The 27053-nt window shown below is 39.5% G+C and overlaps 1 protein-coding gene across 2 annotated transcripts; it reads right to left on the bottom strand.

Moving 5' to 3' along the window:
• Positions 1–27053, bottom strand: tmco1 (transmembrane and coiled-coil domains 1). 2 transcript variants are annotated; one of them, XM_048539013.2, is made up of 7 exons: positions 26732–27046; positions 20788–20865; positions 19745–19804; positions 15394–15440; positions 14957–15024; positions 4109–4253; positions 1–524 (listed from the first exon to the last, which is right to left on the bottom strand). In XM_048539013.2, the coding sequence occupies exons 1-7, from the start codon at positions 26799–26801 to the stop codon at positions 426–428; spliced, it is 567 nt and encodes a 188-aa protein (XP_048394970.1). In that variant the 5' UTR covers positions 26802–27046; the 3' UTR covers positions 1–425. The 2 variants fall into 2 exon arrangements, with proteins under 2 accessions (XP_048394970.1, XP_048394971.1); XM_048539014.2 differs by lacking the exon at positions 20788–20865 and having other exon boundaries at positions 26732–27053.

The following is a 27053-nucleotide window of genomic DNA, read 5'->3' as shown; positions in this document are numbered from 1 at the left end:
TTTGAAGATTAAAAGCTTTTATTGTTTCCATATATCAGCTGCAGTACAAGTTCATTTTCTATTTTATAGACTAACATTTCAAAACAAAGTTACTTCAGATCAAAATCATTTTTAAATTGAACATTTAATCAAATTCATCAAGAAGCAATTTCTGTGATTTCTAACTTATTTTAATACTTTGCCATTGTAGGCTTAAATTCATTATGCTCGACAATTGAAAGAATCATAGCCAGACAAACTGGCTTCTGATTCTGTGTTCAAAAAATGGCAGTTTAATATCCTATAAGTATTTCAATAACTGTACACATCAGCCTTTCTGAATTTCATTGCTAGATACAAACAAAGTTCAAACTGCCTCTTTAGCCGTGAAGAGCCGTATTAGTAGTATGTAGAGATCAGATGTGCAATACTTGGCTACAGCTGCATTATGAGAATTTGCTTGCTTGAGGTGGAGGTCCCAGGAATCCTCCTGCCTGTTTCGTAGCAGCTCGTGAAGGAGCAAGACCCAGTAGTTTCTGGATATTCTATAGGGAAAAAAAAGTAATGAGAATAAGAATATTGTTTGAAATTGAGTCTAGTCATAAGCTTGAACAAATGGAAATACAAGTTAGTAACAGGTAACCTATCTCAGCATTATTAATCAAAGATTTCATCAGTATAGTGGTTGAGATGATCTTAGTTTAAAAAAAAATCTGTTTGGCTAAAGATGAGATATAGAAATAGAACTTAGAATATGGAACAGCGCAGCAAAGGAACAGGCCCTTGGCCCACGATATTGTGCCGAACATGACACCAAATGAAACTAATTCCTTCTGCCTGCCATTGGTCCAGATCCCTCCATCCCTTGCATATTCATGTGCTTATCTATAAGTCCCTTAAATGCCCTTATCATATCTGCCTCCACCACCACCCCTGGCAGTGTGTTCCAGACACCTATCAGTCTCTGTGTATAAAACTTGCCCCTCACATCTCCGTTGAACTTTTCCCCTCTGACCTTAAATACCTGCCCCCTAGTTTAGGGCATTTCAATTGATAGAGATCACTTGTGAAAGCATTCTAAAATTGTCCAAGTGTAGCCAGAGTACACAGGAAGCAATGAAGTAAGAGAGTTGCTGTAACAATTGGGGTGCCTTTAATCTAGATGCAGATTGGATGAATCAGATTGGAAAGAGGGGGAAGACAGAAAGCAGGAAACCATAGGCCATTTAGCCTAACATCTGTTGTCGGTAAAATTGCATGATTAAGGAGTTTTGGACTGTACTTAGAAAATTGTAATGGAATCACAAAGAGTCAAAGTGTTTTGTGAAAAGAAAAATCATATTAAACTAATTTATTACAGCTGTTTGAAAAAAAAAATAACAAGCAAGATGGATAAAAAGGAATCCAAGATATGGCATCCTTTGATTTCCATAAAGCATTTAACAAGATGCCACAAGATAAGAGGACAAGTGTCAGAAGTTAAATATTAGCATCAATAAAGCATTAGACAGATTGAAGGAAGCAGAGAATAGGGTCATTTTCAGATTGTCAAGATGTAACTGGTAGAGTCCCAGAAAGATGGGTGCTACAGCTTGCAACTACTTGCAATCGGTGTCACTGACTGGATGAAGGGACTGAATGCATGGTAGTTCATTGGCCAATGACACCAAGGAAAATAAGTTGTAGAGAGGAGGTGGAAAATTTACAAAGGAATCTAGCCTGAATAAGTGAGTGGGCAAATATTTGCATGATGAAGTGGGAAACGTGACTTGTTCACTATGACAGGAAGAATGACAAAACAATATGATTTAAACAGAGACATTGCAGAATGTGGAGGTTCAGAGTAATGTGGGTATCTTTCTGTATCAATCAAAAAGAAAATCAGTATGCAGGTACAGGAAGTGATTAAGATGATAAATAGAATTTTTCAGTTTATTGTAGGGAGAATCAAAACCAAAACTAGGTCTACTGCTTTTGGACAAGGTCTTGGTGAGATCACATCTGGAGTAGTGTGTACAGGTTTAGTCTTCTTCATACAAAACTGGATACAATTGTGTTAGAAGACCTTTAGAGAAGATTCCCTTGTCTCATTGCTGGGATGATGCTTGCTTTATGGAGCTATATTTAATAGGTTGGGCTTATACCCCTGGGAGTTAAGAAGAATGAAAAGTGGTCTTCTGAAACACAAGATCCTGAAGAGATTTGGTAAGGTGGATATTCGGAAGATGTTTACTTTTGTTGGAAAGATGAGAACTTGGGGGGGGGGGGGGATACAAATTAGAATAAGAGGTCTCCCTTTGGAAATTAAGATGAGGATAATTTTCTCAGAGGTCATTAATCCACAGAATTCCCTTGTTCAGAAAGCAATGGAGGCTGGTCATTGAACTTATACAAAGGCAAGAGAGAGAGATTTTTGACAGAAACGGGAATCACAGTTATGATGAGTAGATACCAAAGTACTGTTGAGACACCATATTAGCCAAGACTTGTTAAGTGATGGAGATGCCTTGAAGGTCTAAATGGTCTGCCCCTGACCCTGAATCCCCACATTCCCATGGTAACAGACTTGAATGTAATACAAACACACCAAAACAAAATACATTTCGGCAAGATTTCTGTAGTGCTGGCTTTGTAAGGTCTTTTTTGGTGTAGTTTTTTTTATAATATTGTTTACACCCTTAACCAAATGTTCCTAAAGGCACCTATAAATTAACTAGAACAGTAAAATGGCAATTATCCAGAATTCCCACGCAGTCTGCAACCAGAATGCTACCCACTCCTGCATGTGGTAATCCCTATAATGCATCAGTCCAAGATTCAAAAGGGGTAATTAGTATTGTCACCACCTGAAGACCTTACCAAGGGAGAGCAATTAACTTATCGGGATGAGAGTAGGCTTCCTAGCACTAATTCTTTGCTTGCCTCTCTCTCTCCTCTTTTGATCAAAACCTCACTGATGTTATTTATGAGTAGTTGCGGCCACTCATTTTTAACAAGCACAGTCACCTTATGGCAGCAACGAATCGAATTCTGCAAGCTAACAATTCTCATGCAATCTGTATATCAAAACACCAGCACTCTCATCCCCTGTGCAGGCCAAATTTGGGGCAGATTATTCAGTGAGAATGGTTTAGGCATGTCAGTTAAACAATTGTGAAACACAACACGGGCCAAAACACAAAGATGATGTTTTCATTTTTCAAAAAAATTATGAAAGATTGGTTTGAATTAATGGACATCAGACTTGAAAAACTTGATCCAAGAAAAATGTGAAATAAGTTTTCTGCATTAGGAAACACCAGTCACAAGGAAAAAGGTACACGCCCACACAAACTGCACGTAAACACAGGAAATGTGAAGGCACTTTAAACTGGAATTTACACTTCTTCCATCCCTTCCAAGGTAGCGAGTAAAATGTATTTGTGACTTCAAGATTTTAAAATTAAAACAGAACTCAGCAAATTAAATAAGACTCTTAACAGCGCATATACACACAAATCTCATTAATAAATGGAGAGAGACCAGTAAGACAAATGGAAAAAAATTCTGTTGTACTCTGCTATTGCTTACTTCATTTAAAATTGAAAACAAAATTTACATCACAAAATCAGCTCGAGCTATGTTCAAGTGAAATTGGTCCAGCTTGATATCACATAGGTAAACTAGAAAGATATTGTTAAACAAAATTAACTTATAAACCATTTGTAGCAAGATTAAAACAAGCATTATCAGATACCACACATAAACTGGTTTGCACAGGAATGTAGTGAATTTTGTCAAGCTAATACTCAGTGTGTTGATTTGAACTGAAAGACATTGGCTTGAATCCATAACACAGTGTACTATTACTTATCACGATTTCCTTCCATATAGATTTTTATCAACCAAAGTTAATTATTGTTACTAGCTTTCAAATTTGAAGTCAGCTAAAGATAGATTAGTCTTTACCCATATAAATTTATAAAGGTTAGAGATTAATAGTGAGTTGTGATTCCATTTTCACTTCAAGTCTGCCCTCGCAATCTTTGCTCTGAGCAAATATTGTGTTTAACAACTACATTTGTTTCTACTCTTCCTACTGTAATACAACAATTTATTCCATTTGAGGAGTGGAAAGATCGATGCTTACCTGACGAATGGACATTGTACATAAAATATACAAGAAAATGAAAGAACAGTCAGTGTAATCTTCTCCAAGAAGGTTGCGATGGGACAAACCCTGAATGTACGACAGAGGCACAAACGGGAGCTTAGCTACTACTCGTCCATCAAATCTAGTAAGAGAAATAACCAAAAATTACACAAAAATAAAACAGCAAACTGCCAAGGCTGCAGTTCTAAAGGGGAGTCACTGCACTGGAAAGAACAATACTGTTTTCTCTGTGCAGATGCTACTAGACCTGGTGAGTTTCTCCAGCAATTTCTATTATAGTTCATTACAGATTACACAAAACAGCTCAGGGCAGAAATACACAAGTTAATGTACCTTGAGAGATCAGGAAATCACAAGATTCTGTTGTACAGTACAACTGTCATGGTCCATTTTTTAAAATAATAGCATATGGAACAGGAAGTGAACTTTAAGGAAGCTTAGATAATCCCATAAACCACAAGGCCAAAACAACTGGTTTGCTAATTTTAAGACCAGGAGAATAATATAGTTTCCCCCATCATTTCTTTGCTAGGATGATCTATGATGGAGAGAATAAAATGAAAATACGTTACTGTACATTAAAAACAAAGTGAGCACAAAACTGAAACAACATGATGAAGATACAAAGGAATTTTTTGTTCCAGTCCTCCGAACGAGTGAAAAATTATCCAAATACTAAAACATAAAAATGAAAATATTGTATTCTGGGCTATTTAAAAACAAAATCATTTGAGTTGAGATCCATGAACAAAGCAAAACAAATTGGCAATTGATCTCTGAAGTTTAGTTTTTAAAAATGAAGGTGTTTACAAATGTTCAAAAGCTGTATAATTCAAACAATGACGTCTTCTCAAGGAGTAGCATCTGTGTGCATGGTGTTTTTGTTGCAGGGAAGGGTGGTGAAAACAGGTGGGAGAGTTAAAGTCGTAACTTTCCAACAACGCCTTTGGATTCATTGAGCAGTGTTCAAAGATTTTTTGCCAAATATGCCAAAAAAAATCAAAGTGGTAAGAAGGGAATAAAATAAAGCTTGAGCCTGACAGTCAATTGATAATTCTTCAGTCACCTGGGATGATAATTTTTCAGTCACTTGTGACATAATCACTAATGCGACAACTTGCTTGTCATTTAAGGTGATAATTCATAAGAGTGCTCAATGCTGCAAGTCAAGGACAAAGGCTTCTATGGACATATAAACTAGAAGAATAGCGTGGAGCATGATGGGATTCATTGGAGACTAAAATAAAGGGGAATTTATGCACAGAGGAGATCGTTATGGCCAAGGAAGTAGGAAAGTAGTTTGCATCTGTCTTCACTAAAGTGATGTTTTCCAAGTCGTAATGAAAGATGAGGTAAAGGAGACCTGGATGGGCTAACAAAAAAAAACAAAAATGAAGAGGAGGATTTAATATGCAAACTGTATTTAAAAGTTTATAAGTCGCCAGGATCAAGTGGGATAAACTTGAGGGAAATAGGATTTACAAGAGTGGTTCCAGTCATGAGAAATTTCAGTTACTTGCATGGATTGGACAAACTGGGGTTATTTTCCAGCGAAAAAGATGGCTAAAAGGAGTAGAGGATTTCAAAATCGGAAGGGGCAAAAACTAGTGGAGACTGATGTGAAGTGCTTGGCGAAAGAGCTGACAGCAACATGAATTTTATTCTTAAAAAGGGGAACGGTTATGATGTGGAACGTACTGCCCGAGAATGTGGTGGAGGAAGACTGAGTTGTGGTTCAAAGTGGAATTCACTAAGTACATAAAAAGACAACACATTTCAGAGATACTGAGAAAGGGAGTGAATCTAGCTTAGTCACCCTTGCAGAAAAATCTAGGAAGAGTAGGTAGTCTTGGTGAATATTACATAAAGCAATGCTGCAAAGCTGACATCATAAGTTTCACAATAAAGCTTTAAACCAGATCCCTGATGACTGTTCAGAAAGGTATAGAAGACCAAAAAGTTCCTTTCTCTACTCCCAGTTTTTAAAATCAATTCATATCAGTTCGCACTTACTGTACTCAGTCTCAGGGTGAGATGGGGTGGTGAGGAGAAGAGAGCTAAATTCAGTCAGGGTTTCTAGATCAATTACTATTACTGCGAAAAAAAAGTCAGCTCAGATGACAGAGTTTCCCATGACAAAATAAACAATAATGAAACTATACACCAGCAATGAAATAGGTTAAACACAAGTAAAAATAACTCCATTACAAAGTGCTTAGTGCCTTGAAGACTAAAAGGAAAGGGCCTCATAAATTTCAGAGCGTGGGGAAGTAGATAGTGACACCTTGAAAAATGTCCATATCACAGAAGTGGTGGTGCTGGATGTCTTAAAAATGCATAAAAGTGAATCAATCCCTGAGACCTGATCAGGAGGACGCTAGAAGTCACTGGGAAGTTAGGGAAATGTTTGCTGGGACCCTTGCTGAGACAGGTGTTTTATCCATAGCCACAGTGAATTGCTGGAGGCCTGGAGGTTGGCTAATGTGGTGTCACAACTTAAGAATGGTGGTAAGGAAAATCTAGGGAACTATAGACCGGTGAGCCTGACATCGGTGGTTAGCAAGTTGTTGAACAGAATCCTGAGGGACAGAATTTACATTTGGAAAGACAAGGACTGATTAGAGATAATCAACATCACTTTGTGCATGGGAAATCACATCTAACTTGACTGTGATAATGGGAACTGCAGATGCTGGAGAATCCAAGATAATAAAGTGTGAAGCTGGACAAACACAGCAGGCCAAGCAGCATCTCAGGAGCACAAAAGCTGACATTTCGGGCCTAGACCCTTCATCAGAGAGGGGGATGAAGGATCTAGGCCCGAAATGTCAGCTTTTGTGCTCCTGAGATGCTGCTTGGCCTGCTGTGTTTGTCCAGCTTCACACTTTATTATCTAACTTGACTGTGTTTTTTTAAAAGAAGTAACACAGAGTATTGATGAGGGCAGAATGCTGGATATAACCAATGGACTTCTGTAAAGCATTTGACAAGGTTCCTCATGGTGGACTGGTTAGCAAGGTTAGATCACATGGAATAACGGGAGAACAAGCCATTTGGATACAAAACTGGGTGGAAGGTAGAAGACAGAGTGGTGGTGCAGCATTGCTTTTCAGACTGGAGGCCTGTGACCAGCGGTGTGCCACAGGGATCGGTGCTGGGTCTATTGCTTTTCATTATATATATAAATGATGTGGATGTGAACACAGGAGGTATGGTTACTAAGTTTGCAGATGACACCAAAATTGGAGGAGCAATGGACAGAAAATAAGATTACCTCAAGAGTATAAAAGGGATCTTGATCAGATGGACCAATGCACGGAGGAGTGATAGATGGAGTTTAATTTAGATAAATGGGAGGTGCTACATTTTGGAAGGGCAAATCAGAGCAAGACTTAGACACTTAATGGTAAGGTCCTGCACAGCCTTGTCGAACAAAGAGACTTTGAAGTGCAGGTTCATAGTTCCTTGAAAGTGGAGTTGCAGGTAGAAAGGGTAGTGAAGAATGCATTTGGTACGCTTGCATTTATTGGACAGTGCATTGAGTATAGGAGTTGAGAGGTCATGTTGTGGCTACATAGGAAATTGGTTCGGCCACTTTTGGAATACTGTGGGCAATTCTGGTCTCCCTGCTATAGGAAGGATGTTGTAAAACTTGAAAGGGTTCAGAAAAGATTTACAAGGATGTTGCCAGGGTTAGAGGATTTGAGCTATAGGGAGAGGCTGAATAGGCTGGGGCTATTTTCCCTGGAGCATCCTAAGCCTGAGGGGTGACCTTACAGGTTCATCAAATCATGAGCGGCATAAACAAACAAGTTCTTTTCACTGGGTTGAGGGGAGCGGGGTGGAAGAGTCAAAAACTAGACAGCATAGGTTTAAGGTGAGGGCAGAAAGATTTAAAAGGGACCTAACGGGCAACATTTTCATGCACAGGCTGGTCTGCGTATGGAATAAGCTGCCAGAGGAAGTGGTGGAGGCTACTACAACTTCAACGTTTAAAATGGCATCTGAACGGATATCCGAATAGGAAGGGTTTAGTCTGATATGGGCCAAATGCTGGCAAATAGGACTAAATTTATCTAGGATATCTGGTTGGCATGAACGAGTTGGATCGATAAGTCTGTTTTCATGCTGTACATCTATAATTGGATCACCCTTCAAAAAGTGCTGACACAGGGTATTGGGCCAAACGAGCAATTTCACATGTCATGTTGTATGGTTAACATTCTGCAAAGTTTGGGTATCTAAAACAAATACATTTGAAGAGAAATCCATAGTCAAAGAGTGAACACTTTCTGAAACACATTTATTCTCAAATTTACTGGAACCAAACCTTATGTGGACATTAAATTGCATTTTATATTTTATATACTCTTCTCATCAGATTCTACTAATAACTGCAGTAGAAGTGTGTGTTTGGTTTTCTCCAAGTTGCTCCCTACTTAATTGGTTTCTAGCAAATACAAATTTTCTTTGTACAGCTGAGTTTATAGCACTCAGACATCACAACACCAGAATAGTACAGTAAAAGGAGACTGAAAAAGGGAAGTTTTGAAATCCCATCCCAAAGGATGATATAATTGAATCATAAGAACGGGCATTTAGCAATGACATGCAAGTGCTTATTAACAAACCACATGGCTTTTGGTTACATTTTTATTTCTTCAGTCCTGGAGCTCGATCAAAGAATCACTACAGTGTAGAAACAGGCCCTTCAGCCCAACAAGTCTGCACTGACCCTCAGGGGATCCCACCCAGACCCATCCCCCTTTAAGGTCCCATGGGATGTGAGTGCCACTGGTTCAACCAATATTTATCGCCTCAAGGTAGTGGCAGTGAGCTGCCTGTTTGAGTCATTGCAGTCCATGTGGTGCAGTGACACGCCAGTACTATTAGCAAGGTTTCGACACAGGGACTGTGGAGGAACAGCAATATAGTTCAAAGTCAGGATGGTGTATTACTTGGAGGGGAACTTGCAGGTGATGATGTTCCTATGCATCTGCTGCCTTGACCTTCTAGATGTAGAAGTCATGGGTTAGGAGCCTTGGCGAGTTGCAATGCATCTTATAGATGGTTCACACAGCTACTGCAGTGCATTGCTGGTAAATCGCGGGGCAACTGAAGTGTCAAATCAAGCAAGCTGTTTCGTCTCGGATGCTGTCGAGCTTCAAGAGCTGTTAGAGATGCACCCATCCATGCATGGACAGTATTCCATGACAGTCCAAAAGGCCTGAGCACCATTTGCAAAGCCTAAGTGATGAGACAAATTACAAATTATCTATTGCAGAATTTCCAGCATCTGACATGTTCTCGTAACCACAGTATTTATGTTTGGCCCAATTCAGCTTCTGCTTATTGGCAAATCCTAGGATGCGTAAGGTGATGTTCAATGGTTCAACCAAAAAGGAGAGACTGCTGGATTCTCTCTGACCTTATGATGGAGGGTAGGTAATTGATAAACCAGTTAAGATACTTGACATAAATGTCAGAAACCATAAACATTGTTCTATGTGCTAAGTGTATCTCCAATTAGTGAGAGAGAGTTTTTGCTGATTTCCACCAACTCTAGTTTTGCTAGTACTCCACACTTGGTTAAATGCAACCTTAATGTCAAAAGCTGTCGGTCATTCTTGAGTTCAGGTCTTTTGTCAATGTTTAGCCTAAGGCTGTAATGAGGTCAGGAGCTAAATAGTCCTTACGGATTTCAAAGCGAGTGTCAGGGAGCAAGTTATTGCTACGCCAGTGTCACTTGATGATACTAAAATCTTCTATCACTTTGTTGATGATTCAGAATAGACCAACGGCGCAGGAATTAGCTGGGATGCATTTGTTCTTCTTCTTGCAGACAGGATTTTCAATTTCTACATTGCTAGTTAAGTGCCTGTGTTGGACTTTTACTGGAACAGCTTGGCTAGGGGCATGGCTTGTTCTGAAGTCAGAATTTTGCCAGGTCAATAGCTTTTGCAATATCCAGTACCTTTAACCATTTCTTAATATCCCCCCGTGCAATGAATTGAACTAATGCTTGACATCTGTGCTGCTGGGGAAATCGCAGGAGGTAGTCACAATAGTTCATCTGTTCTGGATAACAATGGTTTCAAACGTTTCAGGTTTCTCTTTTGCACTCATGTGCTGAGCTCCTCCAGCATGGAGAATAGGGATATTTATGGAGCCTCTTCTTCCGGGTGAGTGGTTTAGCTTACACTGATGTGGCACAGCTGCTGAGCTTAGATGCCATTATTGGTTGTAGTAATCACTTAGTTCTATCATACGTTATTTGGTACACAAATAGTCTTATGCTGGAACTATAACAGGTTGGCACCTCATTTTTAGGGTATGCCTGGTGCTATTTCTGGAATGCCCTCTCTCACTCTTGATCACACCAGGGCTGAATCCTTGGCTTGATGGCAATGGTAGACGGTGATGAAGATGACATACCAGGTCATGAAGTTACAAGTTGTGGTTGATTTACAAGCCTGCTGCTGATCACTCCTCTTAGTACTGTCATGGAAATATGCAGTAGAAACAGGGAATTTAGTGAGCACAAGGTCAAGTAGATTTTTCCATCATTGGTTCCTTCTCCTCCGGCTGCTGGACTGAATCTACAGCAACATCAGCAGTAGTGATACTGAGTCAGTTTTGGTGATGGACATTTCAGTGCTCCACTCAGTATACCTTATTCTTTATTCTCCTGCCAACCTTGGTGCTTTTCCCAATGCTGTTCATAATCACCATCAGACCAGAAGTATATATGCCTCAACTTTTGAGATACACAATGTGCATGCAGTTTTGAAATGTAATTGACATTTCTGTTCACTGATACTAAACCTCAGTATCAATTAGGTTTTACATGGAATGTGACAGACGTAATTTTCTCCCACCCCTCAAAAAAAGAATCTCGGACTATAAAATTCATTTGTGAAAGATCAACAAAAATGAAGATAAGCACCAAATAACTTTATTTCCCTCCACTTCATGGAGTGGGTTACTAAAATGCAAGGAACATTTTTGTCCATCAATTCAAGTGTGGACATTAGTCGTCAACAAGGGCAAGCAAATTTAATGTTAAAGATTAATTGAGTTGGACTTAAATTTTTGACAGTGTGATACCAGGTATACAACTATAATTCAATGGCATACTTAGCATTTAAAGCCGCATGACAAAGAAGGTAGCCATTTAATTCAGCTGTTCCAGCAATTCTATCCATTTGATGCCTCTCCCTTGCTTTGTCCCATACCTCTGCTGTGGTATTCCTATCAAGATTTTAGCTATTGCCTTCTTAATAACATTGAATTTACTTCCAATAGCCTATGAAACAATACAGTGAAATCATAATACTTTTTTTAAAAAAACCTCAAATTGCCTTTGACTGTTTTGCCAATTACTTTAAATTTGAATCTGTAATTTCCTGGCCTGGTAGAAGATGGGGCAATAAGAGAGAGAATCCTCAAGGGGGTAGTCATGTGTGTCATTCTTATACATGTTTATTTGACTTTGCATCACATTTATATTGATTACAAACCACCAACCTCGCATAATACAGGACTCATGCAGCAAAAAGCAACCAGTATTTACCAAGACCAGTAGCTGATTGCTCTTGTTTAAAAAAAAAGCAGTATTCACAACCACTGATCTTTGATGTTCTGGCAAATATGTTGATTCAGTTTGGGTGTTCACTATTAATGTCCAGTAACATTTAACACACTGGTAGTATGGGCGGGCAAACAAACAATCCACTCCTTGGGCCAGTGTAACTCCAACACAAGAAGCTCGATGCCATCCAGGAAAACGGAATCTATTTTACTGACAACCCTGCACCAGGACAAAGTGGCAATTGTATGTACCATCGACAGGATACAAGAACTTACCATGGCTCCTTAGGCAGCAACTTCCAAATGTGTTACCTCCACCACCCAGAGGAACATAGGTAGCAGAGGCATGGGAACACAACCATCTGCAAACTCCTCTGAAAAGAGACACCATCCTGCCTTAGAACTATATTGCCATTTCTGCACTGTTGCTCAGATAGAATCCTGAACTCTTCCCTAATAGCATTATGAATGACCTATTATACATAAATGACCACAACAGTTCAAGCAAGCAACTTACCGCTACTTCGTCAAGGGAAATTAGGGTTGACAACAAAACTGACCTAGCCAGTGACACACATCCATTGACTGATAAAGTGTGAATAAGCCATTTGCTACTGACAAGCCGTTTTTAGTCACTCAAGAACACTTGCTAAACTTGTCTCATCTGGTTTATGTTCTTACAAACCATTAAGTCTGCAACAGCGTGAGAGTGGGGGGATCTCCCGCTTTTAGCAACTCGCTGTGTTTACAGCTATGATCTGGATTTCAATGGTCAAAAACAGAAACACTAACTTTCAAAAGGGAACTAATTAAGTACATGGAAAATTAAAAAAATTCAAACAATGATGAAAGATAGGGGAGTGGGGCCAACTGGATAACTTCATCCAAAGACAGGCAAAAGTTCAATAAGTCAAATGATCTCTGATGTATGATTAAACAGGAAAGCAGGGCACGTAGCTCACTATACCATGTTCCTGCAGTGTGATCACAAAAAGTAAAGACAGCTTTAAAAGCTTGCTGCAGTGAACATTAGCATGATTGCCATTGTTACTTTTAGGTCACTGGACTTTACTGAGCACAAAAAGACCATATTACAATCAAAAGTAATCCCCTCAACAGATGCTTGTTCACAGTGCCAGAGATTTGGCTGGAAGTGGATGTTGATACAATTTTCTCACCAGCTAATTTCCAGTTCTTTAGATGGTATTTCTTATTGAGTTATTTCCCAATTGTGATATATTTCCTCTTTACCAGGAAGCATGCCGTTGTTGCTCAGTGTACGGAATCTAAGATGCTTTTAAAGGTTGTGCCAAGCATATTTTCCCACAACACTACTAAACATGAGCGTTGTGCAGCACATGTTCAGATGTAACCATTTCACTTTACTTCTCAAATTTCTGACACTATTAGTAACAGAATTACAGGTATTTCTGCTGTAATGCATATTTTGTTAATGCAAATTGGTCGTAACACAATTGATGAATTGCGAACACTGTTTGGATAACGCAAAGTTTCTACTGTACAGTATGGCGATTTTCTATAGCATGAGGTCACACAAGAATGCAACTAGTCTGTTATGGGAGAAATATCTGTAAATCATGCAAGACATTATGTGGAAGACAGTGCTTTCTTGATCAATGCAAATAAATATATAGTAATATCTTCAGCAATCCAAATGTCCAATGCCCCAAATCATAAAACCAATCAAGCTTAGTCTCAGGGAGAGGGACCAGTGGGATGGTTTACCTTGAGGGTCACCACAGCTCAAATGAAGGGAGAGGTTGGGAAGGAGACTCCTTCATGGTTACCTCAGTTGGTGCGGGAACCGAACCCACACTGTTGGTTCTGCTCTGCATCACAAACCAGCCATCCAACCAACTGAGCTAATCCCAGTCCTATTTGTCACTAAAAGAAAATTTGTCCCCGAATCTCAGAACATATTGTGTGCATGGAGACACCAAACAGCAGAGAATGATAAGAATATTTGTCATTCACAGTATTTAGCAAAGAACAGTGACCATGGAGAAATCCTCAGGCCACACCATTCTACACTTTGTCATGGTGGCCACCAATGTAATAGTTTATCTCCTTGAGATTTTTTAGAGAGTTAACTGTTTGGCATACTTTGGTTTTTGGACTTAACCTACTCCACCAAGATGAATGAATTTAAATCAGATTTTAGATTCTCAGGACTAGCTCCCAAAAATGTAACATCCTATTTCTCAAAGATAAAAACTGACTACAGGCATTGGGACATAGGGCAGCAGATACATGAATATACCAAAAGAAAAGGCCTAAAAAGTTAGTCAATATAGCTTGTCTCAAGATAACATGGTGTAAATGACGAGCATCATTTATACAATGCCTAGTGTGATACATACAAGTGATTTGCTGGAAACACATAATTAAGGTTAACTTAATAGTGACTGAGATAACAAAGTGGGGAGCTGGATGAACACAGCAGGCCAAGCAGACCCTATGATGAAGGGTCTAGGCCCGAAACGTCAGCTTTTGTGCTCCTAAGATGCTGCTTGGCCTGCTGTGCTCATCCAGCTCTCCACTTTATTATCTCGGATTCTCCAGCATCTGCAGTTCCTATTATCTCTGTTAACAGTGATTGAATTGTTTCTATGTATGAATTATACTACATTATCACTTCAGTAGCTGTTTTATTTACATGTTTGCAAATTTGCTACTGCCAGTGATTAAAAGTTACTCATTTGCAATTTCTATTGTGGAGATTGCCTGGAGTGGCCATGTGACTGAGGAAAGAAGCTGAGCACACAAGGTCTATTGGTAGAGAAAAACAATAGCAGACAATATTTATTCTGCAGGTATTATGGGATGACCAGCAATTGTATCATTTATCTCATGCCCAAAAAAAGGCAAGAAGTATCAGCTTTAATTCAAAATTTCCTTTTGTAGAAAAAGCAAATTAATTTTATTAATTGGCTTTCCTTATTTATGGTCACAAAAAACTATATCACATACATTTAGTTACAAAATTTGAACAGCTGTGTAACATTGAAATATGATAGATAACATCTACACCCTAAGCAAAATGGTAATGGTGACACTCTGTAGCACCTAGGTTACCAGTTTGTAAAGCAGCCAATCACACATTTGAGGTAAATGTAACAATCTGAAACCTATCATTCACATGCAGATTTAAAGAAAAATTTTGTTCATGATCACAAAATAATAAAAGCAGGATATTGTATTATGTCTACTCACATAGAATTAAACATGCCCATCAAAGCGGTGAAACAGAATCCAATAGCAAACATAGACTTCATTCGCACCTAAAAAGCAAAGTTCTAAACGTTAATGAATAATTTCTAAAAGGTTAATTTCATATTCCTCAAATTAAAAATACATTCCATCTTGCAAAGGATGAAGTGCTCAGGTTTCTACTATATAAAAACATTACGCCCAAATCCATACAACACTTTTATGCAGAGGATTCTACATATTAAATAGCCACTGCCTGAAGAAGAGCTGCCAAAACGTGCAATTCCAATAATGTTTGCATGCTTCAATAAATCTCACTATATTTTCAAATCAAAGAAGTGTAAGTAACCAACCGAAAAGTACTCAATTGATAGAAATCAGTACATTATCGGTTGAACACCATTATTAAAATCACATACCTTCGTCAAAGTTTTACTTACCATTGACAGGTCCCGATTATTATTTTTCAGCTTTTCCTCTTGCCTCTCTGAAAATAACATAAAAGTTATAAATTTACCTCTTAGAATAGATAATACACAATTTTTCATTCCATATCCTGTTTTAGCTGATGCACCTTTGCAAATCCACATCTTTCAGGAGGGAGATTTTAAAAAATTAGCAGTAAAATCATTATTCACATGTGTGATGGTAATGTGCCTTTCTGGGATGTATTCTCTGTTTTTGTCCTGTAGAAGAAAATATTGCCACAATAGTGCTGGAATGTCTGCTTCAGAAGCAAGGGGTAAACAGCTTTGAGCTTCTCGGAATTTTTTTAAAGATCAGACAAAAAGAAGAAAAAGTGGGTGGAGTCAAGCTGAGTATTTTTGCTGTGCATTCAGTTGGAGTGTGGAGTTGGCTTTTGAAACTAATAGATACAAGTTCTCTCAATTGCAACGAAAAACTTGAGATCTCTCTCTGCTGCTAGATTGTACCTTTCAGGGTTCCTTTCCGCTGAGAAGTGAAACAGCATGTCAAGAAAATCTGTTCTGCTGAATTTGCCTTTGCCAAGGGTGTGTTTATGGGATGTGCTCTATGGGAACAGTTGATGATTGGTAGTTAAATAATATGTTATCTTGTTAAGTATTTCAGTATAGCTAAACTTTTGCCACTTTTTTTGTTTATATTTAAAATATTTTGTAAGAATAAATGGCGTTTTGCTTAATGCCTTATAGTGGACCAATCAAATCACACCACCTGAAACATAGTGCCTAACACTTGCCTTTAAACAAAATAAAAAAAAGTTATCACCCAGGGTATCTCCTTGATAATATTTTGAGAGAGTTTGGGCTGGTCCTTAACACATGTAGGACAGAACAAAATACAGTGTCCTTCTTCAATATTTAAGGCACGTATTTTTAGAAGACTTGCCTCGCAACATATAAATGTTATCAAAACTACTACTGGCCACAATGTGACAGGAACCATTTGAATGACTGTGCATGGAATACAAGTTAGCAGTGGTAGACTTAGGATGCAGAAGACAATGGCAAGTGGCATTACTGAAAAAAAAACTGATCAAGGTGAAAAATCAGCAGATATTAGGCCAAGGACTAGTCTTTGGGCTGAGAACACATTGAAAGAAATCAACAGCAAGTCAAAACTGTCTCAATTGGTAAAATTACACACAAGTAAATCTTGGTATTTGATTCAATTTTGTGTTCATTGGGACAGTTTTATTTTTAGCCAGACAGTTAATCACTGGAAAATATCCTACATTAACAATACTATTACAGGAAGATGACTAATTTAATAATTTTAAAATGACAGAATCATGAAATAGCAACAGTTAAAATGAAAAATCAATCATTCCTAATTACAAAATGGAGTACTGGTGGTAAAATGAAAATGGTAATAAGTCCATTTGTAAGGCTTGTAAATTTTTATATATTTTTTTTTGTTTTGAGTTTACTTGTTCCCAAGGCCATCAGCTCCTCAGCAAATCAACTGCAACCAAAAATTTTAAGAAACATATACTAATTATTTAAGGTCACTTGCAGACAGATTCCATTTTCATTGTAAATATTTCTTCTTTGATATATTAATATACTTGAAAACATGTATTGATTTTATTCTCTAAATACTGATTTGACAGTCAGACAAAATGAGATTTATCATCTTTGGAAACACAGGAGGTTAGGAATAACAGCCACAATGCCTCTAAGTGCTGACATTATATAAAAGAAATAGCACCCTTGGGATAAAATAACATCCTACCATGGCACAAAGCAGGTCGACAGGTTTTACTTCACTTGAGATTCATCCTGTATGGAAACTGAATTCTATTAATAGGGATTACATTCTTCACCTAATTTTTGAAAAAACTGAATTCCTCCAGAAAAAAATATATTATCTCATTTGTTGTGGTATAAGGTACAGTGAACAAGCTAATGGTGGGATTAACTAAGAATGACTAAAGAACCGATAATAGCAAAACATGAACTGAACAGTGGAAATGCAGAACATGTCGTACCCTGGAAATCACAAGCACTTTCCAAGATGGCAAGCAAAACATTTTTTCTAATCTGGTTAGACACAAGAAATTAAAACTAGCAGACAACATCTGCCTTGAATAAACTGGGAACAAAAGACAAGAGAAAAGTCTGAGTTGAAACTTTAATACTGCACGTTTTCCTGTAATAATTGCATCTTACTCCCCACAAGCAAGTTGCCCCTTTGGCAATAAAGAGTTCAAGTCAGATTATAGTTAACCCTCAATTATTATCCTAAACAGTACTGATACTACATTCTGGAATTTGCGTAAGAATCCAATGGGTATTCCAAAATTGAAAATATCACATTCAATAACTTTCATTTACATAGCGCCATGAACACCAAATCAAAACATAACCCTGGATACTTCACATGGCTGGATGGAGATATAAGGACAGGTGACCAATGGCATTACCTAAGTGAATTTTGAGGAGGTCTTGAAAAGGGATGAAGACCTAGACATGAGAAGCTCATGGATGATTATAAAATGCAGTGTCCTGATGGCTGAACAAAAACTGAGTATCAATGGTTGGATAAAGGGGGCAAGGGAAGAATTTTTACAAATTGGCAGAGCAACAAAGTCAGCTGAACAAATGGTCTCAATCTTGATGATAGCAAATTTCAACTATCTTCTCATTTCTTATTGAAGATGATGGAAAGTGATTCGTGAAGATAGTTACTAGCCCATAAAAAGGAAAGAAAGAGATCAAGATAGCATTGCTCTCTAGGAAGATCCTGGGTTAATGGACAGTTTGGCAGGGAAGACAGAGGCTCAATAATAGTTATTGTGGTTCAACCAGACCTGGTAACAGACAGCCAAACCAGTTGTGTACCAGAGGCCTCAAAATGCACCACTTGAACTTCAGGAAGCAACGATAAGGGCAATAATAGGGGAAAATTAAAATAAAATATTTTCAGGTCACAAAAGTAAAGGTGATACTTGGAATCAGACTGTTTAGTACATAGACTCATTGGTCCAAACTAATCTTACTTTACTGTAGCATTTTATGGAAATAGAACGGATACTATATAGCATAATAAATGTGTATGCAATCTAGAAGTAGTATACATATTGTTAAATTTACCCTTTTATCAGGCTTTAGTCTTTATTACACATCACAAAGACCACACATACACTACATCTCATTTTTATTTCCGTCAACTGTGGCCCTACAACACACTATTTCCTCTCCATCATACAAACATCCCCATTTATGCACCAATATTATTTGCTACAACTAGACCATTTAGCAGCATTTTCAAAGTTTTGACATTCCATTACATTGCTTTGGATATTTTAAATGATCACGTCAACTTGTCCTGGAGTCACTGGGCCAAGCAGAAGCAGTTTAATCACATCCATGTTATCCATTTCCTTTATAGTTTATAGCAGTCTCTCAGAATTCTCTTTTTTTTCCCCCAGATCTCTCCTGAAGGCTGCATCCTCTCAATTCAGGTAACATTGTCAATTGTTGTGCACTTCTGCGATACTTCAATATCCTACACATCCCCCACCACCACCCTAACCAATTCCTACACAATGCTTTGCGAACAAGCTTCTACTGAACTCCACAGTGGGACCTTAGTTTTCATTTTATATGGTTCTCTTTATCCTACAGATATTTTTATTAGGATCCAAATTTGAAGAGATTGCAGAGTACTGACAATTGACATGGCTGTGGAATAATTAGTTGAAATGTAAGGGCATTAATGTCAGAAAAATCAAGCCATGATTCAGGCAAAAATTTATACTTCGAAATCAAGTCCATTTGGAAAATTTCTATGATGCTATTTCAGTAGAATACAAAAACCCCCAACATTTTAAATCTCACTGTACCTAGATATCCTGGATCACAAAAATTCTTCAGCCCAACTAATTCTTTCACATACTAACACAACGGTGGCTAATTGTGTTTGTAGACTATTAATTTGTCCACAAAAACTGACATGTCAAATCCTGAATTCATTACTAGGCAGATTTCAAGTCAAACAATTTCTGTGGAAGTGAAGTGAGCCGAAACAATAAAAACCAAACAAAAAGGAAACAGGTTCAACATTTGTCACTAGGTTCCCTCCAACAATTTCAGATTGCTTGGTTCATCTCTTCAGTTCACAGTTTGGTCTTCTGGCACAACACATGGCTATCTAACAGTGAAGTAGCAAAATGATAGGTTTCTGAGATGTTAAAATCCAACTGATGGCTGGTCTTAGGTTCATGTGAAAGGCACTACATGCACAGAAGCTGTTACACATCATGCTTTTGAAGTGAGTAACTTCATCATATTGTACTCTGGTCATTACCTATTTTCTTCTTTTGCTGTTTCCCTGCAGATTCCGTAATGGCCTCTTTCTTTTTTTCTACTGTAGGAAAATAAAACAGTGAGAAATGAAAATTAGTCAAAGTTTAACTAAGCGGATACTAATATTAGAAGGCACCCAACCCCATTAGGATCAGCCCTTCTCTCTATCATAGGATAGGACTGAAGTCATTCACAGATTATTCCTCCAACTTAATTTGTTATTCACTTCTGAGAACGAAACAGCATGTGCCTTTCTATAACAGGACGTGTACACAGCCAATATCTAGGCAGAGTTGAGAAGAGGTGAGTAATATTTGCATTCTGAAAACTGAGTCATTAGCATTTTGATGGGAAAGAAATAAATTATTTCCACTGTTATCTCTCTCACTAATCTTTTGGAGTCACCACTGAAGTAGACCCATCATTTTAACAGCATGTCTACAAGACAGAGCAGTGACTGAAAACTCAGTGATGAGTAACTAACCTCCTCTGCATAGTTAAAGTTAGATGCAATACTCACTACTAGTTTGGAATGACAACTGCACTACCAGCCAAGAATTTTAATGCCACCCACCAAAATTCAGACTACAATCTGTTTCACAATATCCAGGTGCTGCATCACCCATACACTATAGGACCAGTTATGCACATTCTGCATGCCTGGCAACAATTAAAGTTACTTCAACAGCATCTTCTTCCACGGAGTTCGTCAATAAGGACTAGAACATCAAGCGCATTAGAATACCAGCAACTGTTTAATCTTCCTTACAGATGTACACATAATTCCTTCATCAACATTCAATCATTACCTGCCCATCACGAGGGCAACAGTAGTTCAAGACAGCCCAGTCATCTTTCCAGAGAATCCGGACATGAACCACAAAATGTGGCCTTGCAAAATGTTTCAGCAGAAAAAAAAGTGCAACGGCATAGGAACAACCACAATTTCATAAATGTACCAAGAATTTATAGGACAATGAATCTTGCAGGCAATATTTTTCATCCAGTAGATTTCTGGAACACATTTCCCAATTTAGCACTTACATTTCTTACTCTGTTTTTCTACTTCTGCCTTCAAGCGCTTGTATTTTTCAGTTCTATACACCAGTACCCATGTGATACCTGAAAAGGCAAAAAATTTAAGTATATTTTCAATCCCCTCTCTGGCCCTTTATACAACATGAAAACAATCAAATGTTATATTGGCAGTATGCGTTTTTAGCTGTCTCAAGTTTTACATTTTTTGACTGAGAAATCTACAGAATATACACAGAATTGTAGGAGAATAACTGTTCCATTCTGATTTTTGGAACAAAAACTCAAAATAGCTTGGGGAAATCCAGCTGAAGCGCAATGGCCTCAATGCTCCAATTTGGTAATATCCTTTAAAATGTTTTTCAATTACTTATTTAGCTAACTTTTTCAACAGTAACTACAGATTCTGTTTCTACCTGTGCCATAGTTTTGTTTGTGCTTTTCTTCTGGGTCAATCCCACACTCAAAACCAGGGATTGCTTCCAAACTCACCAACTTTCTCTAACTCTGAAACAGGATGTACAATCTAGGGTCTGTTCAGCTACCTTGCAATAAATGTTCTCAATTGCTCCACAGGATCAGATACCACTGAACTGGATCACATTTCCTGCACATACAGGCATCTATAATTTCCCATATGGCACAGGTATCCCACAGTATTTATAGTGGCGGAGCAAAATAGCATGACCACAACCCACTAAGGTAGAGAATTCCAAGGAGTCACAATGCTTTACGTGAATACATCTATATTTTGGAAGTTTAACTTCAAATGTAAATACTCACAATTCAACATTATTTATGCGTGTGAACTTAAAATCCAAGGCTAACCTCCACTTTGGCTGTACCTCTTAGGCTTAGTCCAGCTGTTCTTGGAGTACAGCCTGTGCTAGAGCTTCCAGTGCTGGAGACAGCCCCTGTTGTTTTGATGAAGATGAAAGTGGGCCAAGGGCGATGGTGAGCTAACAGCACAAGAGGAACGAACTCCTACCCCACCTTGGAGCCGCAATGGGTGTCCTGCTACCAAAAGGCTTCACCCGATGCACTTGCATCCCCAAAAATTCACACGCACGTGGTCAATAGCTCAAAGTTCGCTGGGGACCCATATGGTTGACACACAACCAGACGTGGAGACTGAGCCAAATCATTCGCAAGTCAATGCCAGAACATGACCGGTGGGTCAGAGTATCTTGCTGGCTCATGAGTACATTTGGTAAAGAAGCATTGGGCATGCTTCCCTTCATTAGTCAAAGCACTGACTGCAAGAGTTGCAACATCATGTTGTAGCTGTACAAGGCATTAGTGAAACCACTCTTGAAGTACTGTGTACAATTCTGGGCACCCTCCTATAGCAAAGATATTATTAAATTGCAACGGGTACAGAAAAGATTTACAAGAACATAGCTGGGACTAGATGATTTGAATTATAAGGAGGGGCCAGATAGTTGGGATGTTGTTTGCCCCGGAGCCTTGAAGGTTGAGGTCTATTTAGGTTTATAAAATGAAGGGTATAGATGAGTTTAACAGCAAAGGTTCTTTCTCCCCCAGGGCAAGGTCCAGGAAGACAGGGCATAGATTTAAGATGAGAGGGGAAAGATTTAAAAAAGGGACCTAAGGGGCAACTTTTTCACACAGTGGGTGGTGCGTATATGGCATGGGCTACCAAAGGAAATGGTAGAGGCAGGTGCAAAAACCTTGAAAAACATTTGGACTGGTAAATGAATTGGAAAGGCTTAGAAAGATGGGGGCCAAATGCAAGCAAATGGGACTAATTTAGTTTAGAAAAACCCGGTTGGCATGGACAATTGGAGCCAAAGGGTCTGTTTCTGTGCTGTAGGGCTCTATAACTGCCAAAGGTGTTAGGAAGGGCATAATAGCTATCCATCCCAATTACATTAGCACTAAAATTCAAAACAGCCATACACTTTAAAATAGGAGGACTGCATTGTTACATCTCAAAAGACGGCAGTCTCTTTCACAAGAAAAGGGGGTATAAAGATTAATTCAATGATACTTGTTTTAATTTTATATCCTGGATATTTAACTCATATGCTTTAGTTATAGAAAAATCAATCACTTAAATTACTTCACCTTCACAGAAACTCAAAAGCTGACAGGGTCATAATCTTTTGTCAAAGACACTTTGCGGAGTACATCAAAGACCATTGGCCTGCTGTGCAATGTGTTTATATCGGTACTGATGCCAGAAGCACACGAGCATTACTCTAAACTGAATCAACAAGCAGCAACTAAACTACTAATACAAATACTGTGGCTCATGAAATTTGAACTAAAAACATAAAATGCTGGAAACATTTAACAAACCAACCAGTATCTGTGAAAGCAGAACATGTTAAGATATCAGTTTGACGAAATGTTAACTCTCTTTCTTCCTCCCCAGGTACAGCATGACCTGCTGAATATTTTCAGCATTTTAATTTTGGCATTCACTGGCTGAGTTCATTTCAAGACTTAACAGTGATACAACTCTGTAGTCCCTTGCTGATTTTCTTTCCTACAGTAAATGATGGTCATTCTAATTCTGAATTAGAGAGGTCAGTGAAAACATAAAAATAATTCTGAGTAAGTGAATATTTTCATTTGGAAGAGTTGTCAAAATCTAAAACATTGAAGGGAAGACCTCAATGTAGAACACAAATCATAAAATGTTGTTGAGCAAATATGCCAAGGAATACCATTGAGTTATTATGTTCTAAATTCTGATACTGGTCATAAGATTTACATCAGGTTTATTACAGTCTTCTGTGGTTAAATACATTTTACCATCACAATCCTTTTCTCCCCCTCCAACAACAATACTTCCCATGTTTCCTCAGAAATATCAGTAAACCCACATGACATAATTTGGACTAAGGTGTAAACAACATTTAACTTTTAGCAAGACGGTCATTGATATTTCAAAGATGAAATTAAGATCAGCAGAGTAAAAGAAGTCTAGGAGGGATAGAATGATTTAGCCATTTGTACTGTACATCAACCACTAGTCATGTTTCAATATAATTGGCTCAAATTCACAAACAACGTGAGAAGTGAAATCATTCAACAATTCATTTAAAGCTAAGTCAGTACCAATCAGCAGTATTCCAACAATGACTGATCACTTCAGCTTTCTTTTTCTAACTTATTGTTTATTTCTCTGAATTTGAGAATGACACCCAACATAATCAACAGCCTGTAGTCTATTAAGTATAGTACTTAAATACTAATCACTTGAGCATATTTTACAACCAAAAACCTCAGATCCTGCTGATTAAGAAGCATCCCTATCCTTAAGCTAGGGAGCCCCGGGTCAAGTCCCACCTGCTCCAGAGACACGTAATAAAATCTCTGAACAGGTTGATAAGAAAATATGTACAACCAGATACCTTTTAGCATGTTTGGGCTATCTATTAGTAACCTCCAAAATTTCCAGTTTACCAGCTGCAACTTTCTTTTGCAGTGATCAGCAAATCACTCCCTTAGGTACGTAAAGGAAGATTTATTACATTTTGAATGGCAAGTTTCTTCAACTTGTAATCAGATAGCTCAACATACCACACCCTCTATTCCTCTGCTGCCCAGTCTTCAAGCACTCACGAAGCACTAACACAGTTTGTCTTTCCATAGATGCTAACCTATTTCCAACATTATGTTTTTATTTCAGATTTCCAAGATCTGCAGTATTTAGCTTTTGTATAACTGTTTAATTCACTACCAGCTTTCTTAAAGAAAAACAATGTCAACTTTGAAGTCAGAGACAATGGGAACTGCAGATGCTGGAGAATCCAAGATAATAAAGTGTGAAGCTGGATGAACACAGCAGGCCAAGCAGCATCTCAGGAGCACAAAAGCTGACGTTTCGAGCCTAGACCCTTCATCAGAGAGGGGGATGGGGTGAGGGTTCTGGAATAAATAGGGAGAGAGGGGGAGGCGGACCGAAGATGGAGAGAAAAGAAGATAGGTGGAGACGAGAGTATAGGTGGGGAGGTAGGAAGGAGATAGGTCAGTCCAGGGAAGACGGACAGGTCAAGGAGGTGGGATGAGGTTAGTAGGTAGGAAATGGAGGTGCGGCTTGGGGCGGGAGGAAGGGATGGGTGAGAGGAAGAACAGGTTAGGGAGGCAGAGACAGGCTGGGCTGGTTTTGGGATGCAGTGGGTGGAGGGGATGAGCTGCGCTGGTTGTGTGATGCAGTGGGGGGAGGGGACGAACTGGGCTGGTTTTGGGATGTGGTGGGGGAAGGGGAGATTTTGAAGCTGGTGGTCCACATTGATACCATTGGGCTGCAGGGTTCCCAAGCGGAATATCAGTTGCTGTTCCTGCAACCTTCGGGTGGCATCATTGTGGCACTGCAGGAGGCCCACGATGGACATGTCATCTAAAGAATGGGAGGGGGAGTGGAAATGGTTTGCGACTGGGAGGTGCAGTTGTTTATTGCGAACCGAGCGGAGGTGTTCTGCAAAGCGGTCCCCAAGCCTCCTCCGCTTGGTTTCCCCAATGTAGAGGAAGCCACACTGGGTACAATTGATACAGTATACCACATTAGCAGATGTGCAGGTGAACCTCTGCTTAATATGGAAAGTCATCTTGGGGCCTGGGATGGGGGTGAAGGAGGAGGTGTGGGGGCAAGTGTAGCACTTCCTGAGGTTGCAGGGGAAGGTGCCGGGTGTGCTGGGGTTGGAGGGCAGTGTGGAGCGAACAAGGGAGTCATGGAGAGAGTGGTCTCTCCGGAAAGCAGGTAGGGATGGGGATGGAAAAATGTCTTGGGTGGTGGGGTCGGATTGTAGATGGCGGAAGTGTCGGAGGATGATGCGTTGTATCCGGAGGTTGGTGTGGTGGTGTGTGAGAACGAGGGGGATCCTCTTTGGGCGGTTGTGGCGGGGGCGGGGTGTGAGGGATGTGTTGCGGGAAATGTGGGAGACGCGGTCAAGGGCGTTCTCGACCACTGTGGGGGGAAAGTTGCGGTCCTTGAAGAACTTGGACATCTGGGATGTGCGGCAGTGGAATGCCTCATTGTGGGAGCAGATGCGGAGGAATTGGGAATAGGGGATGGAATTTTTGCAGGAGGGTGGGTGGGAGGAGGTGTATTCTAGGTAGCTGTGGGAGTTGGTGGCCTTGAAATGGACATCGGTTACAAGCTGGTTGCCTGAGATGGAGACTGAGAGGTCCAGGAAGGTGAGGGATGTGTTGGAGATGTCCCAGGTGAACTTGAGGTTGGGGTGGAAGGTGTTGGTGAAGTGGATGAACTGTTCAAGCTCCTCTGGGGAGCAAGAGGCGGTGCCGATACAGTCATCAATGTAACGGAGGAAGAGGTGGGGTTTGGGGCCTGTGTAGGTGCAGAAGAGGGACTGTTCCATGTAATCTACAAAGAGACAGGCATAGCTGGGGCCCAATGGCCACCCCCTTTGTCTGTAGGAAGTGGGAGGAATCGAAAGAGAAGTTGTCGAGGGTGAGGGCGAGTAAGTTGATGCCTCATGTAGCTTCAACTTTGAAGTTCTCTATTCTACATGATGTAATTATTCCTTCTCTTTTGTTCTTTTCCCTTAATTCCTTCACACTTTGACTGCTTAAAACCTACAACATTTCTAACTCTGCTTCAGAGATAGTAGGAACTGCAGATGCTAAAGGGTCTAGGCCCGAAACGTCAGCCTTCCTGCTCCTCTGATACTGCTCGGCCTGCTGTGTTCATCCAGCTCTACACCTTGTTATCTCACAATTCTAACTCTTCCCAGTTTTGATTTAAGAAACATCATACATCAACCATTTCGATCTCGAAGGGGAAAGTGGGATAAGGGATGGCAGGGAATGAGGGGTGGGGGTGGGGGTAAATGAAGGAGGGGAATGAGGGGTGGGGGTGGGGGTAAATGAAGGAGGGGCATGAGGGAAGAGGGGGATATGAGGGAGAGGAAGTGGAGGAGGGTGGGAGGAACTGAGCCCAGGCCCAGCGGGAAGCGCTCACCTTCAGCTAATAGCGCAGTGCAGACCGAGATAAAGACGATGAGAATGGTGTCAGCACACATGGTACTCATGATGCGGAGAATAAACTAACCCCCAGGACTAGGCCCAAACTCCGCTCCCTTCTCCCTAGCAACAGGCGGAGGCTGCTGGGAAGAAAGACGGGGAGGGGTTTTTTTTTAAAAAGTGTGCCTTTCTAAAATCCTTCTTTCCCCTGTTCAGTGCTGAACCGTGCGTTCCTATGTTTTTTTTTCTTAAAAAAGCTGAAACACTTTTTTATAAGGATTGATTGGGACATGTCGGTGAATGTTGAAGAGGACAAGGCG

Source organism: Stegostoma tigrinum, chromosome 8 (genome assembly GCF_030684315.1).
Source record: "Stegostoma tigrinum isolate sSteTig4 chromosome 8, sSteTig4.hap1, whole genome shotgun sequence".
NCBI classification, from domain to species: domain Eukaryota; kingdom Metazoa; phylum Chordata; class Chondrichthyes; order Orectolobiformes; family Stegostomatidae; genus Stegostoma; species Stegostoma tigrinum.
Note: the sequence above shows the minus strand (reverse complement) of the source record. Positions and strands in the feature narration are given on the sequence as shown.